Source organism: Mytilus trossulus, chromosome 6 (assembly GCF_036588685.1).
Source record: "Mytilus trossulus isolate FHL-02 chromosome 6, PNRI_Mtr1.1.1.hap1, whole genome shotgun sequence".
Lineage (NCBI taxonomy): Eukaryota > Metazoa > Mollusca > Bivalvia > Mytilida > Mytilidae > Mytilus > Mytilus trossulus.
Genome location: NC_086378.1, coordinates 36169021 through 36190754, shown reverse-complemented (window position 1 = coordinate 36190754; position 21734 = coordinate 36169021). Strand labels below are relative to the sequence as shown.

Sequence of the window (21734 nt, the reverse complement as noted above, 5' to 3'; positions counted from 1 at the left end):
TTTGTTCTATAAGTTTTTGTGCCAGTCGCGCGTACTTTACTTTTAAAATTTGACAATCGCAAATGATCATTCAATCGCGTAGTGGAATTAACTTTTTTTGGATTCTCATAAATTCTATCTATAACTTTTGGACTAGTTTGAATCTCGGTCTATTTCTGAAATTTATTCTTACATACTTTTGATTTTTTAACCCTGTATGCTTACATTGCCTATGTAAATTTTAAAATTGTTTGTATGCACATTGAACGACAAATTTATGTGACATATAAAATGTTTTCTGACGTCAGACATTCAAATCAATCCATGTGTTCGTAGATAGTAGATGTTTTTGTGTCCTGTTAAATTGTTCCTTTTAAAATTGTTATACGATGATGACTGATGTACCCATATTTTGACTATTGTATTAATTGTGACTGTTTATTTAACGCATCATGTAAATGTAGCGGAATTTGATGAGACTGTTATTAAAGTGAGAGGGTTAGCGCTATAGAACCAGGTTTAATCCACCATTTTCTACATTTGAAAATACCTGTACCAAGTCAGGAATATGACAGTTCTTGTCCATTCGTTTCTGATGCGTTTTGTTATTTGATTTTGCCATGTGATTATGGACTTTCTAAATTGATTTTCCTCTGAGTTCAGTATTTTTGTGATTTTACTTTTTGTTGCATCCTGAATTTTTTATTTGGGATAAAAATTTCATTAAACAATGAATTTATGTTATTTAAAATTCATTTCTACATGAAATATTCCATTAAACATTTCCTATAGTCATAGTGAACGTTTGGTGTATCTAAACCATTAAGATTACTAATGTTGATTCCATATGCAACCAATTGAAGATATCATAATTTATTACCATGATGTTGGTTGCGTTACACTTTCTTAGAATTGTCATGAAATGATATACATAAACAAAACACCAGTCAATCTTTTAAATCTATTTGTCAAAGCTAAATGATGGTGACAGGGTTATCTCATCATATTTATGTCGCTTTATAATATTTCACGTATTTACCCGAAGATGATCTTGTTGCGTGTTTTGCATCAAGTTATATGATAGTTCTAAAACTAGATGGTGGACATAAATATTTGTTCCATATGGGAGATATTACGATACTTGAAGATTATTTCCGACAGTTGATGGTTCTATTTGTACATTAGTTTCTATGAAACTTGATAACAAAAAAGAATTATGTCAACAATATTGTATTGCTTCTGGTAACGAAAGTATCACTAGCCCAGGTGTCAACTCATTTGTGTTAACATGAAATATCATTGCTTTGTTCAGGTTTTTTCAACTCGAAGCAAGCATAGCTGTCAAGATTGAGGTTGTGAGCTCGACTTTAATTTCATTGACTAGGATTGTCAGTTTTTCCTACCGAAGATCGCTGTTTCACTCTTGATTTCCCCTTACCAATTAAAAATGGCCATCCAGAAATAGCAAAAAAGTGCAGAAAGTGGCACCAAACATTATTCAATTACTCGAATTTGTACGGTTTTCTTTACCCAGGCTAAGACTGCCTCAGGTAAAATTTCGGTTTTTACTGATCTTTAACTTCTTTATTTGTCTTCCAGTTGTTTGATTCGAACGCTAATGACGAGACTTACTTAGACGAAATGTACGTCTGACGTACAATATTATAAGCTTCGTATTGTTAATCAGCTTTTATATCTATCTTTAATTATAATGAGATAAATGTTTTCAGATGTAGTTATTTCACATCGCTTGCATAATACACGATAAATCCAGACAAGTTTCATGCTGTCCGTCGATATTTGCTTTTGGTTTAAAATCTATTGTTGAATTCTACGTTAAATATTAAAATCAGACAATTAGAGAGAATATGAAACCGAGCCGGTTTAAATATGCGATCACTATACGTGTATTCGCAAAAATAACATTAAGACTCAGCCGTTGATTTTTTTGTTAAGCAAAGATTACAAACGTATGAAATTTGTCACATTTTAGAATTTGTGGATATGAAGCAAAACTATGACGACATCATTTGCACAATATGCGTATGTCGTTATTCAATACATTTGAAATATCTTTTTCCTACTTGTATTCCAAATGCGTTTATTTTTTTGTGTATGTGGGGTTGTGGGCGGGAGTGCGGGGACGCAAAGGGACTAATTGCAAATATTATTGATCATGTATATATTTATATATATATATATTTATAAATTACGTTTAAAATAAATTTCACAATCAGACGCGACAGTTTCAAACAAAAAAATACAATGGCCGATACTTTAAAATACCCTGCTTTTGCACATATAAATGCTATAAATCTTAAACATTTTTTTTCGTCCCTTATCGTACACTCAGTTCTTTTGTATATCTGTTTGGTGACAATGAAAGGTGACTAAAAATCAGCAATTACAATTACAACGACAATCATCCAATCCTACTGATCTTCTAATAGGCTGTCCTGATGCAAAATGAAACGTAAGCTCCGTCCGATCAATTGATATAACATTTGGCATATGTTAAATTTAAAACTGTATAAATTTACATTCATTGCGACCAAGGCGCGATAATCATGAAATTATAACATTTGATCAGTAAAATTGGCAAAATTAATATACTGAAAAAAATGATTAAAATTTCATAATGGCTTAGATTTGAAACTTACCCAGTGATAGGAATGACATTTTTATATAAATTTTAAACATTTGTCAAATAAACATCTGCATTGAAAGCCAAAAGTAACATATGTAAAGATATCAAAATCTAATAATACTAGTGTACGGCAGACGAGCGTTTATAGACTCATAAAAAAGGCTCTCATCAATCAAGTTTGAAAGGCTAAATAAATAACGAAGCTGAAGAGTCTCGATGATTCTAAATTACAAAGGATATACAAAATACAGCAAATATACTCTATTCCGGAGTTATTAAGACAAATTAGCATGCAGTTCATTGGAGATATCACGGAAATGAAAATGTATATAGTATCATCATTAATATCTCCGATTAAATTTTTTTTTTTATTAATGTATAGACGCAAAACTATTTGTAAATTGTAGTTTTAGAAAACGCCCCAATAAAATAAAATTATAATTATTTGATCCAAAATTAACATTGGCTCCAGCAAATCAAAATGCATTAACCGACACCATTAGATAAATACAGGTAGCATTCTGATTCAATGTTCTCTCGTCATTTGTTAATTATTGACCGTTTTGTTAGTTATCGAAATCGAACTTTTGAGAATATGTATAATCTTTCTAATATTATCAACTATTGTTCACTTCTTTCGATATAATGAATAGTAGTCACATAGGTGCTTTGATATGCGCATGCAATCTGGTACAACAACAGAGCACATAATCACAGCTAAAATGGCGATTCCAGAATATCCGATACACCACACAGATCGTCTATCTTCCCATATGCTAATTTTGGATCGTCGAGCTTTCGACGTAGTTTCACTGTTTATTCGTATTGCATTGAGAATATCGTCTATTTGTATAGTTTGAATTGCTGCAAGATAAACATATGTTAGTTGTTGTGTTTTATATAATAAATCATACCCTTAAAAAAAACTCTATCTCATTTTACATACTAATTTACTATGCTACATATATGAATGAATACAGTTCGCTGTATAACGATAAAAGGTGTTTAAGTTGAATATTTTGAAACTGGAGACTCAAGTATATATCGACAATTGGATTACATTCCTGATCTAATCAATATTTTTAACAAAATTGTAAAATGCATGTAATTTGAATTCAATTTATAATGAACTTCCATTAGATAAATTTAAACAGGGTACCGTCCATGGCCAATAACATGCATGATGAACTGTGTGCATAACAGCGGGTCACATAATGTATGAAAGACATAGTCATCAGTTGTCCAATTTGAAATTTGACCATCTATGTGACAAAACTGCCAAAAAATGGCATATCTTTAAACAAAAAAAACATAGCTAATGGTTATTTCTAGATATCTAACAACAAACAATATAAGCATTACGAGAAAATACCTTTGCAAATTAATGATGTCCCATGCCATGTTAGATTTTTGAGACAAAATCTATTCACATCGCCACCAACTTGTACGTAACCATGGAGACATTGATAGGTAACTACACCTCCAGGGTTGTTGTCATATTCATTGAATGATGCATGTTGTCCCTGTGGAGGTACTGGACAAACCCCTAAAACCAGAGTAATTACAAACTTACGATTACATAGCAAAATAGTTGTAGTTTAACAATCGCTTTCAATAATATTTTATTCTATTTGTTACTTATATTAAGTTTTTAAATTTTGCTTTACAATCACAAATTGGAAAGACTTGACAACTCCGCCCCATTAAACTACTAACTAAACCAAAGACCAGGAACATACATATAAGTAAGTCAACAAAACTCGACCTATGAAACTAATGACTAAGCAACACAACAGACCCAAGGGGTGATCTATAAGTGTTTTCTCTTTTAATCTTTATGATGTATGTACGACAAGTGATCAAACACATCAAAGATCAAAGATCAAAGATGGCAGAAAGGTTACGAAAGCCACATTCAACTTCTCATACTCAAAGGCACAGCAAACACACAACTGGAATCATTGACGACATTATTATAAGTTCGATATTATTTGAAGAAGAATTTCATTTGACCAGCAGGTCATGCAAGGTTGTCGTGAAAAAAATCATATATAAATTATGTGCCGTTAAAATTTAATTATCTGACATTACCACTGAAGTTAAGGTTGAAATAAAGGTATAATAGCTAGACCACAAACAAACATCACTATCTTTCTTCTGTAAGTTCTGATCTGAAATACGGCATAAAAAATAATTCCATGATAATGTAACAACGCGATAATAAGAATCCCGATGTCAGCTAAAATACCGGGACTACAGAAGAAAAGACATTCAGGAGGTTTCTCTCGTGCTTACAACATCAGCTGTGATAGAATATTATAGTGAACGGAGAAAAGGGTTAACAAAAGAGACATGTTCGTTCCGACTTGCTATCATTAACGAAAACTTGACAAATGTCACATATTATCCGCGAAAATTAGAAATAAATAAATAGAAAACGAAATATCCAAGATGTCAACATTTCTTTGAGCCGTACTAAGGCAAGAAAACATGGTATGCATGACACAGTAACCCATCGCTATATCAGCTGGTTTAGAGGAGATATACATTGTAGATCACCTCTTAAGAATAATTTAAGTTATAAATCTTTTAGCTCAAAGATTTAAAGATATAAAAAAGACAAATAGGAGGAATTCTATAGTCTCAACCAACAAGTTGCATATTCCTGTCAATAACTCGTTAGAATGTTTCATCTGCAAACATTTGCACGAAATTCACAATTCTGGAGGAACCATCATATATATTTGACTGGTACAAATGAACGACACAAAAGGATTTGTGCAATTAATGGACTTAGTCGCGTAGTGTATAACAGGCACGAGTATTATAATATTTGGACCAAATTAACAGTATAAGTAGTTCCGTTTTAACTGAATATAGATCTATGGATGTGTGTGTGTTTTTGAAATGAACAACTGTATATATACTTTCGCAATACGGCAGGTTGCATTCCACTTTATAATGTATTGTACAATTTCCTATCACATCACCAAATACATGACCAAAAGCTGCATCACAACTGTAAGGACTTCGTTCTACTGATATGCCACTGCTAATTAATCCTAGTTCAAATACACATACAAACAATAATGTATTTCTGATGAATGAACAAACATCAAAATGAGGTATAAAATACAAGAAAAATTTAAAACAGTTTTTCGTTTCGTTTCGATTACGTTTTGTGTTGATTGATTTACATATTTTTTTCTTTTCTTTTTTGTTATCGCATGCCAAAATTTTATAAGTTTCATCTGTATGTTTTGAAATCACGATTCCTAACTCAGATAATAAATAAAATATTATAAGTTTATTTTGTTATCAGAATACATTTAAAAATTGGTAAATAGTAGTACATATGTCGTGTAGTTTTTGCGATTTTGTACGTGTTCTAACGTGGAAAGAAATATTGCATATGTCATAATTTGCATAAAGGTATCTCGTACATGTTATAACATGTACACAGTATTGATGAAATATGGGTTGAACTTGCACAGAATTTAAAAATAATATAAATGTGTCCATAGTACACGAATGCCCAACTCGCACTATCATTTTAAAATGGGGGTTAAAACTCTAATCTGGCCTTCACATTAGAAAGATCATATCATAGTGAACATGTATAACTAAGTTTAAAGTTGATTGGAATTCAATTTCACCAAAAGCTACCTCGACTAAAAACTTTAACCAAAAACTATATTTAACCTTGAGACTTGCACTATCATTTTCTATGTTCAGTGGACCTTGTAATTGGGTTAAAAACTCTAGTTTGGTGATACAATCAGAAAGATAATTTCATAGGGAACATGTGTACTAAGTTTCAAGTTGATTGGTCGTCAACTTCACAAACACTACCTTGGCCAAACTCTTAACCTGAGGCGGGACAGACGCACGGACGGATGCACAAACGAGCTAACGAACGAACGGACGGACGAACAAAAAAAAAAACGGAAAACATAATGCCCTGTACTATCGTTGGTGGGGAATAAACAAAAATTCAAATAAAGAAGAATGTACATTTGGAAATTAAGAATAATCAAAAGCTTTGATTTCTTTTCGTAAGAGCACAGTGATCTCTTAGTATCAGAATTGTTTTATTTCTTCACGGCTTATGTTGGCATAATGCAATTTCATATGTTTAATGCAGTCAATATTGCCCACAGCATTGTGACGCTGTTTGATAATAGAATACATGTCCCTAATGGGAACACAGTAGACATCATGTTATACTTATATTCTAAAGAACAATGCATGAACATTTGCAATTCTACCCATCCCCTTAGCTTTGTATCATAACAAATTAAAGCAAACTGGTATATGCATACTCTTTAAAAGCCCGAGAAATAAAACGGTTTTCAATGGACACCACTCAATTATAAATAACTTTGCGATTAGGGAATGTACATCCACAGTTTTCTTGAAACAATAAGGTCATTCCTTTGGCGAAAATATGAAATGTTAATCCTGGTATCTATGATGAGTTTAAATTATCAATGAGTCGAATGTCATCTTTATGTTTTGAATTTGTAGTCTATTGCTTTATCAATTTATCGAAAAGGACAAAACGCAATAAAATTCATGAATGAAAATAAAAAAAAAAAATAAGGAAAAATTATTGAGGTTTATTGGATGTTGTAATAATAAAACCATATCTTTGTTTTCAAATATTGTAAAAAAAAAAGTTAAAACTTTGTACATGTTATAACATTTACGAGAGACTGCTATAACTTGTATGTTTGCATTATACACATTATAACATGTCCAATATTTCTGTACCGTTATAACATGTACCAAATCGCAACCTGTACACGAAATATGTTATCAATAAATATATATTATGAATTACTTATTTTTATTGACATTTCTTGATGCTTTCTTTATTCGTTTACTGCTAGATTATTTTAAAATACCTCGAGGTTTTAGTCGAATAACTCGAATGATGACAACAGCTGTTTCTGAGCTTTGATTTGCGGTTCCATTACCCCATCTTTCTCCAATGTTTATGATATTACCTTTGGAGGCAGTATCAGATGGCCGCCATACCATAACTTTATTTTCAGTGTAAACATAAACAACACCACCAAACCCATATTCTGTCGACGCCATTGTAGTTCCTGTACCATAAAACAGCATTCCATCATTCGCTCCACTATTTTGAAGTGCTTTTATCTTAAAAATACATTGGTATATTTTTTCATCTAGTTTTAACGTATTTTTTTTTGCATAAGTATGTAGAAAGGGAACTCATTGCCAAGTTTCGAAGTAGTCCAGCTACTGTATCACAAGCCTGCCAACACTGATGTTGTGAAGTCGAATCCCGACCAAGGCAGCTGCACTTGATTGAATAAGATTTTCAGTTTTTCTATCGAAGGGTTGTTCTCTTTTGGCAATCCAACCTCCTCTTCCACTACAAACTAGCAACCACGAAATAGAACAATAATGTTGAATGTGGCTGTGAACACCAATCAATCAATCTGATCGGGGCCTTTTATAGCTGGCTATGCGGTATGGGCGTCGCTCATCGTTGAAGGCCGTACGGTGACCTATAGTTGTTTATGTTTGTGTCATTTTGGTCTTTTGTGGATAGTTGTCTAATTGGCAATCATACCACATCTTCTTTTTTATATGACCAGTTTAATAATGGTGAGTAACAAACAGAGTGCATAATATTAGGACCCCCTAAACACAATTCAAGTATCTATGATAAATTTATTCCCAAATTGTGAATTGGAGTTTCTTTAAGCAATGCTTACAAATGAATAAAATCATAGTCCTGTTTAAACTAATTGCTTATACCATGATTTTCTAAGGTACAAACTGAAATGAATTCTGATAAAAAAAATAGACGGTGCGCAATAACACTATAGTTATCAGTGTGAGAAAGGTTCAATCATTTAAACAAGAGGAGCTGTCAATACGAAATCCTTTAATAAGGACATATCTTTGTAAGGGAAGCACAAAATACCCTTGACTAAATAATCAAAATCACATTAAATGGTTATAATTGTGGGAAATTAAAAAAAAAGTGTTCAGTGCTAAATTCACATATAAAAACAAAACAGCAACCCCAAAAATAAAGCAAGGATAAGATTTCATTATTTGGTATGTGAAACCTGAAAAATTATTAAGACCAAAAATATAATAGAAGTTACTATGGTGATCATTCTGATAAAGCTCCCTGAACTGTATAATTAGCGGGTACATATGTGTATTATGGTGCTCAAACATGAAGACGTTCATACCAACTCAAATTACAACCCAAAAATCAAACAGACCAAAAAGAAAATAATAAGAGATGCATCATTTGTAAAAGAAACGAAAGTTTAATAATGGTGGTTATCAATTCGTTTGATGTATTTGAGCTTTTGCCTTTGCCATTTGATTAAGGTTTTTCCGTCTTGAATGATACTCAGAGTTCGTTTGTTTGTATTATACTATTCCTTTCACGAATTGATTATACTTTTTTTTTTAAATTTTTGGATTATAGCTCTTCAGGTTTCATATAAGCTTTGGATTTTACATATTTTGGCCACGAGCATCACTGAAGAAATATGTATTGTAGAAATGCGTATCTGGGGCATGAAATTGGTACCGTTAATGTTATCAAGATAACATATGCGTCATTACCTGTACAGTTACAAGATGGTTTGTTATATCATAGAAAAAAGGAAATGGAAAGGTGCCATTATGGTCAATATCCTTTCCTAAAACAATCTCATGATGATAAACTTGTTGTTGACAGCCAAAGTTCCATGCTTTAATATCAACTGTTCCAGAATGTTTTAGCCCGAGCCGCCATCCGTCTACGGCACTGAAAACTCCTCCATCACCTTAATAATACCAATAGTTTTCATCTCGTTATTATCAAATATTGATTAACAACACGTTCTAGAAAAAACCTGTTTATATTTTCAGGGAAATAAGGGAATAACAATTATTAATAGACAGAAATATACACATAAGCAAAATCAAGCACTTAAGAAGAACCTTTATAAAACATATATTCAAGCTCTAGTTTGAAATATATTCATAAGGTGTGCATACGGAATTAAAACACTACAAACTCGGGGAATGAATACGAGCTCGATATGTTAATTCGTAATCATAGGGTATGAAGCCCACGGGTATAAACTGAAATAAAGTTTGAAACGAATAAGTTGTGCACTTGAGATTACAAATGCGAACTTATATAAATGATCTGGACCATATGAGTTTTTGAACCATACACGTATGTGTATACACGCGTATGGTCCGTGTAATTAACTGATGATTGTTAACATACAAAGGTGCTTCATAATTATAAGTTTCTAAAATGAAGTTTTGACGGATGCAATCATATGAAAATCATTGTTACATGATTAATCAAACAAAGTGAATTTTATATAAAAGTAAAAATTATTGTGTTTATTTGATTTAATTTTTTTTCTTGAAATTTTCAAATTGTTTTTAGATATTTCTCCTACTGATACGATTATATAAAGATGGAACATATTTAGTTGCAAGAAGAAATAATGATGGAAGTGAAAATAAGGAGAAATTATTAGAAAATTGTTTCTGGAATAACAATTTGAACACAAAAAAATAAATAAATCCAAAATATTACATGAGTCTCCTGTGTTTTCCCACGGACGACAAAGTCAACAGCCAATGCAAGCGAAATGTGTTTTAAATTGACACTAGCAGACATAAATCAACAAATACACAAAAAAATCAGATAATATGGTCCGACCAAGTTTCTGAAGTGTATACACATATAGTCATAACAATACGCGTTTTGTCCAAATACTCATATGGTCCATATCATAAACATCATGTAGATTGTAACTTTAGAGCACTTGTTGAAATTTAAACGGGAAGATATGATATGATATGATTTCTTATAAGATAGCTATCCCTAGACATTCTTTTACATATTTGCATCTTTGTCTACTAACAACCACCAACAAAGACGTTTTTTCACGTCCTTGTCAAATTTACTATTACCTACAACACTATTTTTGTTAGCCTCTTTAAAAGCTTTACTTGAATTTTTGTATGATTTTTTTCATCAGTTTCGTTGCTTGTCAGTGATGTGTATTTTCAATGTCGGGGAGGGCAATTTTGGGCGTCTGCAAACATGTTACACTCCGCCATATTCTGTATGTGCCTGTCTTAAATCAATTACTTTTGATGTTGTTGTTTGCTAATGTATATGATTTTTGATTCGATTGTTTTGTACATAAATTATGTCATTCAGATTTATCACTGCATAGCATTCTTTTTCCGACGTAGTCGGTATTAGTTTCGGTTTGTGCCATTTGAACTTCAGGACGCTTAACTATGGCAACAAAATACGCATGCTCAAAAATCCTTTCTGTGATTGGACAAAATGCTGTCATGGTGGGTGATTTGGTTGTGTTTGAAAAAACGTCTCGGTAATTATATCGTGATGGAAAGCAAGTGAAAAATTATCAAATTTGAACTAGATCTTACAAAGATTTTTTTTTTTTATTAAAACATGTGTTTCTCCAATAGCTCTTTGCATCCATGACAGCTGTTTATTCTGGACAATTATATAATTTTTAATGTAAACGTACATGACTTTAGAACGCACCTATGCATGTGAGATTTCCGTGGGGTTTTGGCGAATGTAAACAGAAAGATACGAGGACCTTAAGTCTTTCTGCTTCTGAAGGTTATCATAATGATAATTTTAAACATATACTCAAATTTAGATACGTCGGATATCTTTTTTAAAGATTGTTCTTGTTTTCGTTCATTGTTTTTTTTACATAAATTATGCTATTAGCTTTTCGTTTATGGGACTTTTATAGCTTGTTATGGGTTATAGAGTTTGGTCTATTGGAAATTGTCTATAGATTGCAATCATTTAACATTACGGGAGGCAAAGTTTTGATTTGAAAACAGTGAAAATCACTTTAATTCTAAAAAATAGTAATTGACATTTTGCGTTTATGTAAAATAACATTATTAGTCTAGTTTTTTCACTGGAAACAAGTTGTCCGAGGAAAACTGAGACGTCCGATATCTCCCATAACGTTTAATGATTGCTCTTCGTTGGTAAACATACTACTTGGTCCTTCCAACGTAGGAACCCATAAACGAACCATCTCCTCGTCAAATGCATAAACAACACCACCAAGGGAATCATACAGGCTATTACTGTTGTTCAAAAATGAAACCCCACCTTAAAAAAACAATAACATTATTCAGACATTGACCCCTGCTTTGTTTTGCCTGTTCATGCATATATCAAACAGTTCGCTGACTAGTTATTAAATAAATTGCAACTGTGATGGTACAATGCTTGTCGAACAATGGAACGAAAGATACGAGCATGAACCTATGGACATTGATCTCTTTATACGTTAAATTATAATGTTTTGTAACGTTTGATGCCCATATAGCTATTAAACTCTATCATGAATTGTTAGATTCTTTTGGTTTTATTTCAGCTGCCTCAAAAATCAAGGATCAAAAGGAAGTAACTGAATACAAATTTGAACAATGTCATGTATGAAATCATATTTTGTGATACCGTTAAAAAGATTTTCCATCATAGAGATGACTCGGATGTTGATGAACGAACTTCCGGAAGCATAACTGAACGAATCTCTATACGAAACGGGAGCTGTTGTTTAAACATAGTAAAGTATACATCTAGCATTAACACGTATGTTGAAGTAATACATTTCACATCGTCGACATGTAGATTAAAGAAGATATTACCTGTCCCTGTAGCTAACTCATCAAATAATACTGTTTATTCAGAAATATCGCGTGCTCTTATTAGTGCGATTTTTGTCATAAATGCGGGACTAACTATTGCAATGTCAGGATAAGCTACATATAAACATAGGCATCACATATCGGAATGCGAGTTTTGATTATTCTGATGCTCACCTCGCAATAATTTCTGAACGTAAAGTAATTCGATTTTCTACAATAGTCATCAATTCACTCCATATACAAGAATCTGTTTTTTACAAATTGAGATATAAAAAGGTGTCTAAATGAGTTTTGAGGGTAAAAAAGGGTGATAGCATACATATTAAAGTTTACTATATAGATATGATAAAGGATCAATTTCAGATCTATTTTCTTTTAAACAATAGCAGTTGACTTATGCCCCAACGTCGATAGGAAACCCAGTCATGGAAAGAAAATTAGATTGGTTGAAACTCAACTTTTGCATAATTGATGCTTATTACATTTTTTGCTAATTTTGTTTAGATTATTCATTGTAATTCCGAGTTTACAAAAATCAATGAGTTAACAGACTGACAACAACAACATTCATTGGCAAAATTGTTAAATTTGATGAGAAAGTTGTACAAGTGAGAGGTTTAGCGTTATAAAACCAGTTTCAACGTTTGATGTGTTTTGTCATTTGATTTTTCCATGTGTTTAGGTACTTTCGGATTGAATTTTTCTCGGAGTTCAGTATTTTTGTGATTTTACTTTATGTTTATATACAACAGACCAAGAAAGAGGGGTTGCAAACAGTTTCATCCTTGTCGATTAATATTCCGCTAAAGAGCCCATATAAGTCAGTTTTGATTTTTTTTTGTAGCAGTTGTATCGTCTTATTTTTAGTTTCTGGATACCGCTTCAAACTTAACATTTTCGTCTTATGATCGAAAAACAGTACAAATATAAACATACAGGTTAAATAATTTATTTTCATTCTTATGTATTTCGTGAATATCTATCTTTTTAAGTGCGGGTTGCCTAATAACTTTCCAAAATGTACATTTTTTTTAATTTTAAGAAACTTCGTTTTCCTCTATATTTTGTGTGACTCCTTATATTATATTTTCTGATGTTCTGACCAACTTGTAATAACAAAGATACCCTGTAACAATAGTGTCATCGACACGACACTATAGGAACTATAACAGTTTAGGGACATAATTTAGGCTGGTTCTCTAGGTAAAATAATACAAGTGCTAAGAAATATTACTATATAATGTATAATGAATAGTGTTGCATGGAAATGGAAATGTTTATAATTATCAATTCAAACACAAAATCTATAAATCATATCACCAGAAGTAAGTGACATTCCGAATTGCATTTAGGAGAATTAACACGTACTAAAAGTATCTAATATCATAGAGAAAATAATAAAATGAATTCCTTTTTTCCATAAAGCTTTCTTTGCAAAATAATTTATAAAGACAATAAAAACAAAATCCATGGTTATTATTTTGATGAGCATGCCCTTCTTCTAGTTGCTGATATTACTTTTCTTATAGAATCAATGTTTTGCTAAGACCTTTGTTCGAATGTATCTCTTAAAAATCAATTGATCTGTTTATTGAATATGGGTCCGTTTATTTATTTTTTTTTTGGGGGGGGGGGAGGGAATGAAAACAACACTTGAAAAGTTTCATATGTCTGAAGAGCTTTTCTAGATTTACCTCCATCAGGAACGCCCAAAAACGATTAAGAACCGGGAAAGTGGAAGAGCTTAACGACTAAAAATGACGTTAAGATAAATACCAATTCCGATTAAGGGAGTTGCAACCTTGGTGGCTTAATAATTTTTAAATTAAGAAACGGACACAATTTTGTAAATCATGTCGGTACCGAAGTACTGATGATGATACCCTCGGGAATGAATATCAACCAAATACTGTAACAATGGATAGCAGAGTGTATAATTTCGTTTGGAGCAAGATTTCATAGAGAAAACCATGAAAAAAAACGAGAACCGCTGTAGATAACGCATGACATTTCATTGATCCTTGCCTATGTATGACATTAAATCTTACCTTGGCCATCTGAAATATATCCGTCGCTCATCTTTGTTTGAACAGACACTATATCTGGGTAATACTCTAGTCCATGATGTACCTCTTTGAAATTTTCTATTACTAGTGTTTAAAGAGAAAACAATTTGTCAAGGACCAGTGTAGATGTTGCATGACATTTTGTGGATTATTACATATATATTACTTTGAATGTGTGTGTGTGAGAGAGATGACGGTATAGTTTTCAGGACGTACTGGATATATATTCTACTGTGTTTTGTTTTGTTTCAGATGGGTTGTAAAATAATTGTTTTTATTTAAGTATTTGTTTTATAATTTGATAAGGAAACAAATCCGGTTTGATATAACAACAAATAGTTTGTGTTTGATTAAAGCTAAAAACATGTCCCCAGTTAATAACTATTCCCGTCTCCCCCAAACGACACACAAACAATTGGTGCCTTAAGAGTATTCTTTTTATAATTTTTACATAAAAATTATTCAGTTTACTAAAAAATAAAATGTGCATCAAAGGTTATGATTTCCATATTCTTTTCAAAAACACTGACACTGACAAACTAAAATACTGTTAGCGCATGATTTAAATGAATATGAAAAATGTCAGTGTACGAACACCAAAATGAAAATAACGTTACAACATTGTTTGAATTTGCATTATTGTGAATATTTTTAACCAATCACAACGTCTTTGTATATGCTGGTGAAAACGTCAATCTTTCGCCCCAAAACATATAAATTTTAACAACATCAATTGACTGAAATCATTTTTCAACCATTGGAAGTTTCAATGTGCATTCTGGTATTGTTTCATGCTATCCTTAATTCAAGTTGTTAAATCTCCAGTCACTCACCTTCTTCTGTGAAATTTCAGTATTTCGTTTAAACAAAGAATACAAATTGGTTTAAAATTTAGCAAAAATGCAGCGTACAGTTACACAAAGATCAAATGTCTTCAATGATGTTGTAGTATATGATATATTTTAAAAGATGAAACATACCACTCATATTTATCGTTTGTGAAAATAAAACATCCGGCATATCTGCTTCTTTCCAAGCTCTCACTCTAGCAAATCCTTTAACGTAAGGTCCTGACAAATGGCTTGGCCCATGGTATAAATTTGATATTCCTCCTACAAGTTCATAAGGACATTTCTAAAATGTCAAAATAGTAAGTATAACGAATAAAATTGAGAGTGGAAATAGGGAATGTGTCAAAGAGACATTAAAACTAGTATTTAAAAAGCAACCAAGATTGTTTTACAGTCAATATACAAACAAGTCATATGTTTGAGTCTTTAATTGTATATATTTTTTAAATGATAAGAATAATCCAGTTTTTAAACAAATTTAAATCTATTCAAAGATTATTCTCCGTTTCAGTCGGCATGATCAATGACATAGAAATTATTTAATGCCAATAAAATATAAAAGAATGAGAATTTTACAGTATCCATTGTTTAAACTGATCCACGCCACCGTTTATCTGGTTGGAATTGTTTCTTTTTTCTTTTTTCATTTTTCAATGGCCTTTTATAAGAAAATATACGCTGTGTGTCTTTGTCATGATTTAAGACCGTACGTTGATATGTAACTCTTCGCTTTGGTTTTTTTGGCAATCATTATAGATTATCGTTGATTATCTCAACGAGATTGATTTTCTCGCTTGAGCTGGTACAGCGAAAGTGAGAAAAGCAATCGAGTTGAGATGACCAATGATAATCTGTTTATCGCTATTTTACCTATGACGACGTTGTCAATTTCAATGTCAATATCGTTAGCAACGCCACAAGGCCTCCTTAGTTTCTAGCGATAATTTTTCCATATCAAGCGAGAAGCATGATATGAAAATTATCACAAAAAAAGATCAAAGGAAAAATGCACAAAATAGCGATAATACCAGTTCTCCTTATATTTATGTTGTCGTCAAACAGAGAAAAAAAATCATCTGTATTTGATAAAAAATCAGAAGCAATAATTCGTCAGCCAAACTTTTCTTACTATCTTTGAAACTCACAATATCCGACAATGATATGTTATTGTTTGTATACCTGTAAAAGCAATCCCACCACTGTCATGATGTGAATATGATTTGGTATCATATGGTGTGGCTAGCTTGATATGTACATCATTATATTTGTAGACAACTCCACCGAAAGGGTAAGGATGGTCGTCATCTCTGTGTGCTGACCCTATTCCACTGAATATATTATCCTCTCCATCTACATGAACTTTAACCTGAACGTCAACCTTGACTGGATACTGAGCCAAGCCATGGTCGATAGTTGTGATAGATTCTGAGCTATTCTGAGCCATAATTTCATACCATGTGCTAATAAAACTTGGTGTGTACATGTTTCGATGGCTGTAAGTTTCTTTAAAAAATAACACATTTTGAGAAGACGACAAATTGTTTATCTCAGTATACATGAGAGGCGGGAATATTTCTCAACAAATTTAAATTCAAATAGAATTGTTTTACAACTTTTATATCTTATAGTATAGAATATAATTAACAAAAATCTAAGGGAAAATATGTTTGTCAATTCTTTACAAATTTTCCAAGCATAACCATCTTCAATATGGGGACGATATTTCCAATTACAGTAGAAAAGTCAATACAAAAATAATTAAGCAGGCTACAAATGAACTAAAAAAACTGTTTATTTTCATTTTTTTCCGCTTTTGCGCAGAAATCTACTTTTTCTTTCATACTTGTTTATCACTAGTCCTTGAGTTGAATATATATTTATCAGTCTAATGAAATATAGGAAGGAACACACTGACAATTAGTCATTCTTTGATATGTAAAAAAACTAAATAAAAAAAACCCGTTACCTATAAAGCGTTTCTTTGTATACATTGCAAATGACTTTTTATCTTAAATAACGTCACAACAGGACCAACATAGTATACGGGTTACACCTGCCTCAAATAATTATACTACTACTTATTGGGGCATTTCATTTTTTAAGTTGCGAGGAAAAACATAACGTTTAACTCATAACTAAACCAAGTATTTTACTTTTCAATCTTTGTTAACATCAGAGTAATTTGATACTTATTCTAAGGTGAAGCATTTTTGTAGAATCACAACAAGATGAATTACATATATTGAAGATTTATTGATTTGATGTATACCTAATTGTGTTGTCAAAGGTTAACCGGTAACCGTCGGAAGGATAAGATATCGAATACCAAAAACGGTTACCGTTTAACCGGACCTTTTTTCAATTTTAATAGATTTGATAAAAATGTATATGGAAATCATTGAATAAGTTTGTTCTATTAAAAAGTTATCGTCGTGGTTATTAATTTGAAGGATCATTTGTCCAGTATTTTGATTGATATTATTAGTCTAAAAATCATAAAATTGATTACAACTTAGTCAACATGTATATCAGCTCGGAGCAAGATCTAAAAGTAAACATCATACGTATACATGCTTTTAATTCGATTAAATGTCGGGATTTACTTCATTATTTTATTTTTGAACAAATATTGCGTAAACCTACATCTGAATGCTCAACCTCCATCGTGCGTTATGCTCTAAACGAAATGCCAACTCTAACATTATGAAATGCAAAGCAACGTGAATAAAATTGATGTATACTTGATGCACAAGTAACAGGCTAAATTAATTCAAATTGAAACACTCCACATCATTTTCTGAGCCATCAAGAGAAAATGAAAGAATCATCAGTTTCAGATAGTTTTAATTCAACGAGATCAAGAAAGTTTTTCTTTTTCTTAATCTCAAGTTATTACAAACGCCATAGCAGATACGGTGAATAAGATTATTTAAAGTAAAATGCCTTATAATGTCAAAGGACAAACGTCAATGCATCGTATTATAAAAACGTACAGGTGTAAGGTACTATAAATGAGGCTTTCAAAGATGGCCAAAAAATACCAGAGAGACAGTCAAACTCGTAAATTGAAAACAAACTGACAACGCCATGGCTTAAAATGTAAAGGACAAACAGACAAACAATAGTACACATGACACAAAATAGACAACTAAAGAATGAACAACACGCACCCCACCAAATATTAGGGGTTATCTCAGGTACTCCGGAAGGGTAAGCAGATACAGCTCCACATGTGACACCCGTCGTGTTGCTATAGTGATAACAAATCCGGTAAAAAGTATAATTCAATAGTCAATTCAAATATCACCTTTTTTCCCAAAAAATATAAGCATTTGTTTTTCATAGCAAATTCTATTTATTACCTTTATTAGTTGTTATTTTATCATATGGTACAAATATCATTCCAAAAAATCAATCCGTGTTAGCTCCAGGCTATTTTCTAAGTGTAGATATCATTGAAAAAGCTCCTAATTATCTCCCTTTGGTGAAAAAATGCCATTTTTTTTTGCATTAAAATTGAAATATCCTTTTTAGCTCATCGGTGACCTATATTTTTATTATAATTTTCATAAAGCTGTACTATCCTAAACTATTGTAAAATTGGAGCGATTTCTGTAGTTAAGTTCTTTTTTAATTTCGATATTACCTTTATTTCTCTTATTAGTTCAACAGAAAAAAGGCACCTTTACAAAAATGTATACTTCTTTCGAAGGCAATTTGTCAGCGTAAACGATTTTATTTTTCTATTAAGTATAAGATAAAGTTCATTTACAGAAAAATAACGCGAGGATGTTCGCTGCTCAGTTTCAGAATAAATATTTTTTCATAAAACTAGTATGTATTGATAGGGAATAAATTGAGGAATCAAAATAGCAAAAAAGATATAGGGGTCCATGTGCTTGTTTTCGAGATATACGCCATTGGAATTTTGTCGGGAAAATGTTCTCTCTTGATTTTTCTTTGCTTTATCATTAACCAGTTAACGTTCTCAAATACTATTAATAACTGGTAATAAATAAATAAAATGTTATAAGAAATTTACAAATGACTTCTTATTATACATGTAAAAGATTTATAAAAAGAAAAATGGGGGTTCATGGGGGAAAATTTTCAAGGCATTCAAATGGATAAAACCAGAGGTTTCCGAAAATCTGAAAAAAAATCCAAAACATGCAAGCAGACATCCTTAAACTAGCGGTTTACCGGTTAATCGGTCGAATTATTATTCGAGTAACGGCTTTGGCAAAACTGTAAGATTTGACAACACTAATTCATAAACATCTTATATAAATATATTATATGCTTTAAAAACACAAAAATTTGATATCGTAGATTCCACATAAGAATATGCAGGTAAGTCTCAATGAGACACTTATTGACATTTTTCGAGTACGTTGTATTTCTGTCAAAAACTTTTTTTTTAGTGAACATCACTCGTGCGTTTAGAGGCGTCGTCACTTCCGTGGCATTTTTAGCAACCGTTTGAAAGAAAGAGGATACTATATTGCACGAATTATTATATTATTATCATAAGCCGGGTACCTTTGAAAACCATTATGAGTCAAATCAAATTCTTATAATATATAATGATAATCATCACTGCTATCTATAGGGACATGTGACCAAGTACCTACGGAACAAACATTATTTCTAGTTTATTCTGCATAATGAAGATCACTATGATTAACTTTAATAGTGCAGGTATACAGGCTATCCTCTGTTTCTGGTAAATAAGTATAGAAATAGGAACATTAATAGGTTAGTTTAAATAAAGTTTCTGATAAGAGGACCTTTCAATGATACTGAACGTATATGTTTTGTGTTTTTCTGTGATTCCAACCGTCCAAATCTGCCAGACGTCAATACATATCAAAATTTGTTAAAAAACAAAATGCGTATATAATGCATTGTTTTTTTCGACCATAACATGAAATAGAAATTGTCGTAATTGTATTAGCTATTTGTAAATGATATTTGAAATTATTCAAATATTTAAAATGATCTGATTTGAAAATGAGATAACGGCATTTAGAGCAAGACATTTTTGTCTCCCTCATCAGGTAAAAATCTACCGGTATTTTCAATTTTAATGAAAATCACATATCATATTTTTTGTTGTAAAGGCGTTGTCAATAACGTTAAATGAAAACTCATTGGAAATTGCGTGAACAACTTTTTGTGACGTGAATTTTCTAATTTATTTCGATAAAGCTCATGCTTTATGTTAAAGAAAAAGAACATCTACCGAATCAAAATATATATAAACGTTCAACTGGTGCCCAAACAATACACAACCTAGCTCATGCTTTATGCGCAGTTGCAACTAATATGTTCTACGTTCACTTGTTGAATACTTTTTGAATATTTGAATTCTGCATTAAGTTATTCTATAAATATATGTTAAATGTTTTCAGCTTTATGTATTCAAAAAAGACTTCAACTAAAACATTAAAAGAAAAAGAAAAAGAAAACACTGATGATTATCTTACCACGTATCAGAATGCTCAAAATTAAGAGAAAAATCATTATCCTTATTTACAACCGTGTGTGTGAACTAAATATAATGAACTGAATGAGAATTGTTTAAATACTGAATAAAAAGATATGAAAATCGTTAAGAAAATATATTAAATATCCTCATATGAAAGTTAACAAAAAGTCTTTTGGTATTAAAAGAACAAGATATAATATAGTAAAAACAGTCTCTATTAATTGGCTTATGCACAACCGGTATTATCTGAGGTACATGGGAGTCTAAAGTAAGAAAATGTCCTCGATAGAAGGCAGGGTGGTTCAAGGGATAAAAATATGTAAAGACTCAAATGTTTTAAACCACTTGTCCGACCTTCCTGATATGTTGTTATCCCTGCAGATAAAACTCATCTAACTGCATTGTTTTTGTTTGTAAATCTCAATTCACTTGGAAACTCAACATATACCCTCACGACACTTACCAAACAGGAAATTCTCAATAATCATATGTCTGTTCTATGTAGCTTGGAATTTCAATCAAAGATGAAGAAATGGATCTTCCATCACTGTATTGAATACCTCAACTACATAAGTGTCATTACGAACAACAGTATATTGCTGGGTTTTCAAAGTGCTCCACGAAACCTCTTTCGAAATTATAAGCATCTATTTAATCAGTAGTAAAAGCAAGGTTTCAAAGCTATTGTGAAACTGCCTATTCTAGAGGTGGCGTGAATCAGATGTGGATACTAAAATATTCCAAAGATTAGTTAGAATACATACAATTTAAGACCCTCTCATCTCGCAATAGTATTAACACATTTTACTTTTCTACATTTTACACAAATATTCCCAATTCCAAACTAAATAATAAATTGAAAGAGTTGATGTTGCTTTGTTTCATATGAAAGAATTGTGAACATAGATACCAGTATCTTGTCTTGGGGAGGATAAATCCTACTTTGTATAGAATCACTATTTCTAACAAAAGAA

General features: G+C 31.6%; 1 protein-coding gene across 1 annotated transcript; it reads right to left on the bottom strand.

Moving 5' to 3' along the window:
• Window positions 1-3254: 3254 nt before the first annotated feature.
• Window positions 3255-16713, bottom strand: LOC134722691 (uncharacterized). The gene is made up of 8 exons (XM_063586312.1): window positions 16449-16713; window positions 15399-15530; window positions 14401-14502; window positions 11694-11810; window positions 9251-9453; window positions 7534-7792; window positions 3999-4172; window positions 3255-3490 (listed from the first exon to the last, which is right to left on the bottom strand). The coding sequence occupies exons 1-8, from the start codon at window positions 16711-16713 to the stop codon at window positions 3255-3257; spliced, it is 1488 nt and encodes a 495-aa protein (XP_063442382.1).
• Between the last annotated feature and the right edge of the window lie 5021 nt (window positions 16714-21734).

Excerpts from the sequence above, each read along its gene's own strand:
- LOC134722691 (XM_063586312.1), bottom strand. The coding sequence starts at position 16,713 with ATGGCTCAGAATAGCTCAGAATCTATCACAACTATCGACCATGGCTTG. Across the intron at positions 14,503-15,398 it reads ACAAACGATAAATATGAGTG|TAATAGAAAATTTCAAAGAG; the intron begins GTATGTTTCATC and ends TTTAAACACTAG. Across the intron at positions 7,793-9,250 it reads ACCATCTTGTAACTGTACAG|ATAAAAGCACTTCAAAATAG; the intron begins GTAATGACGCAT and ends TGTATTTTTAAG.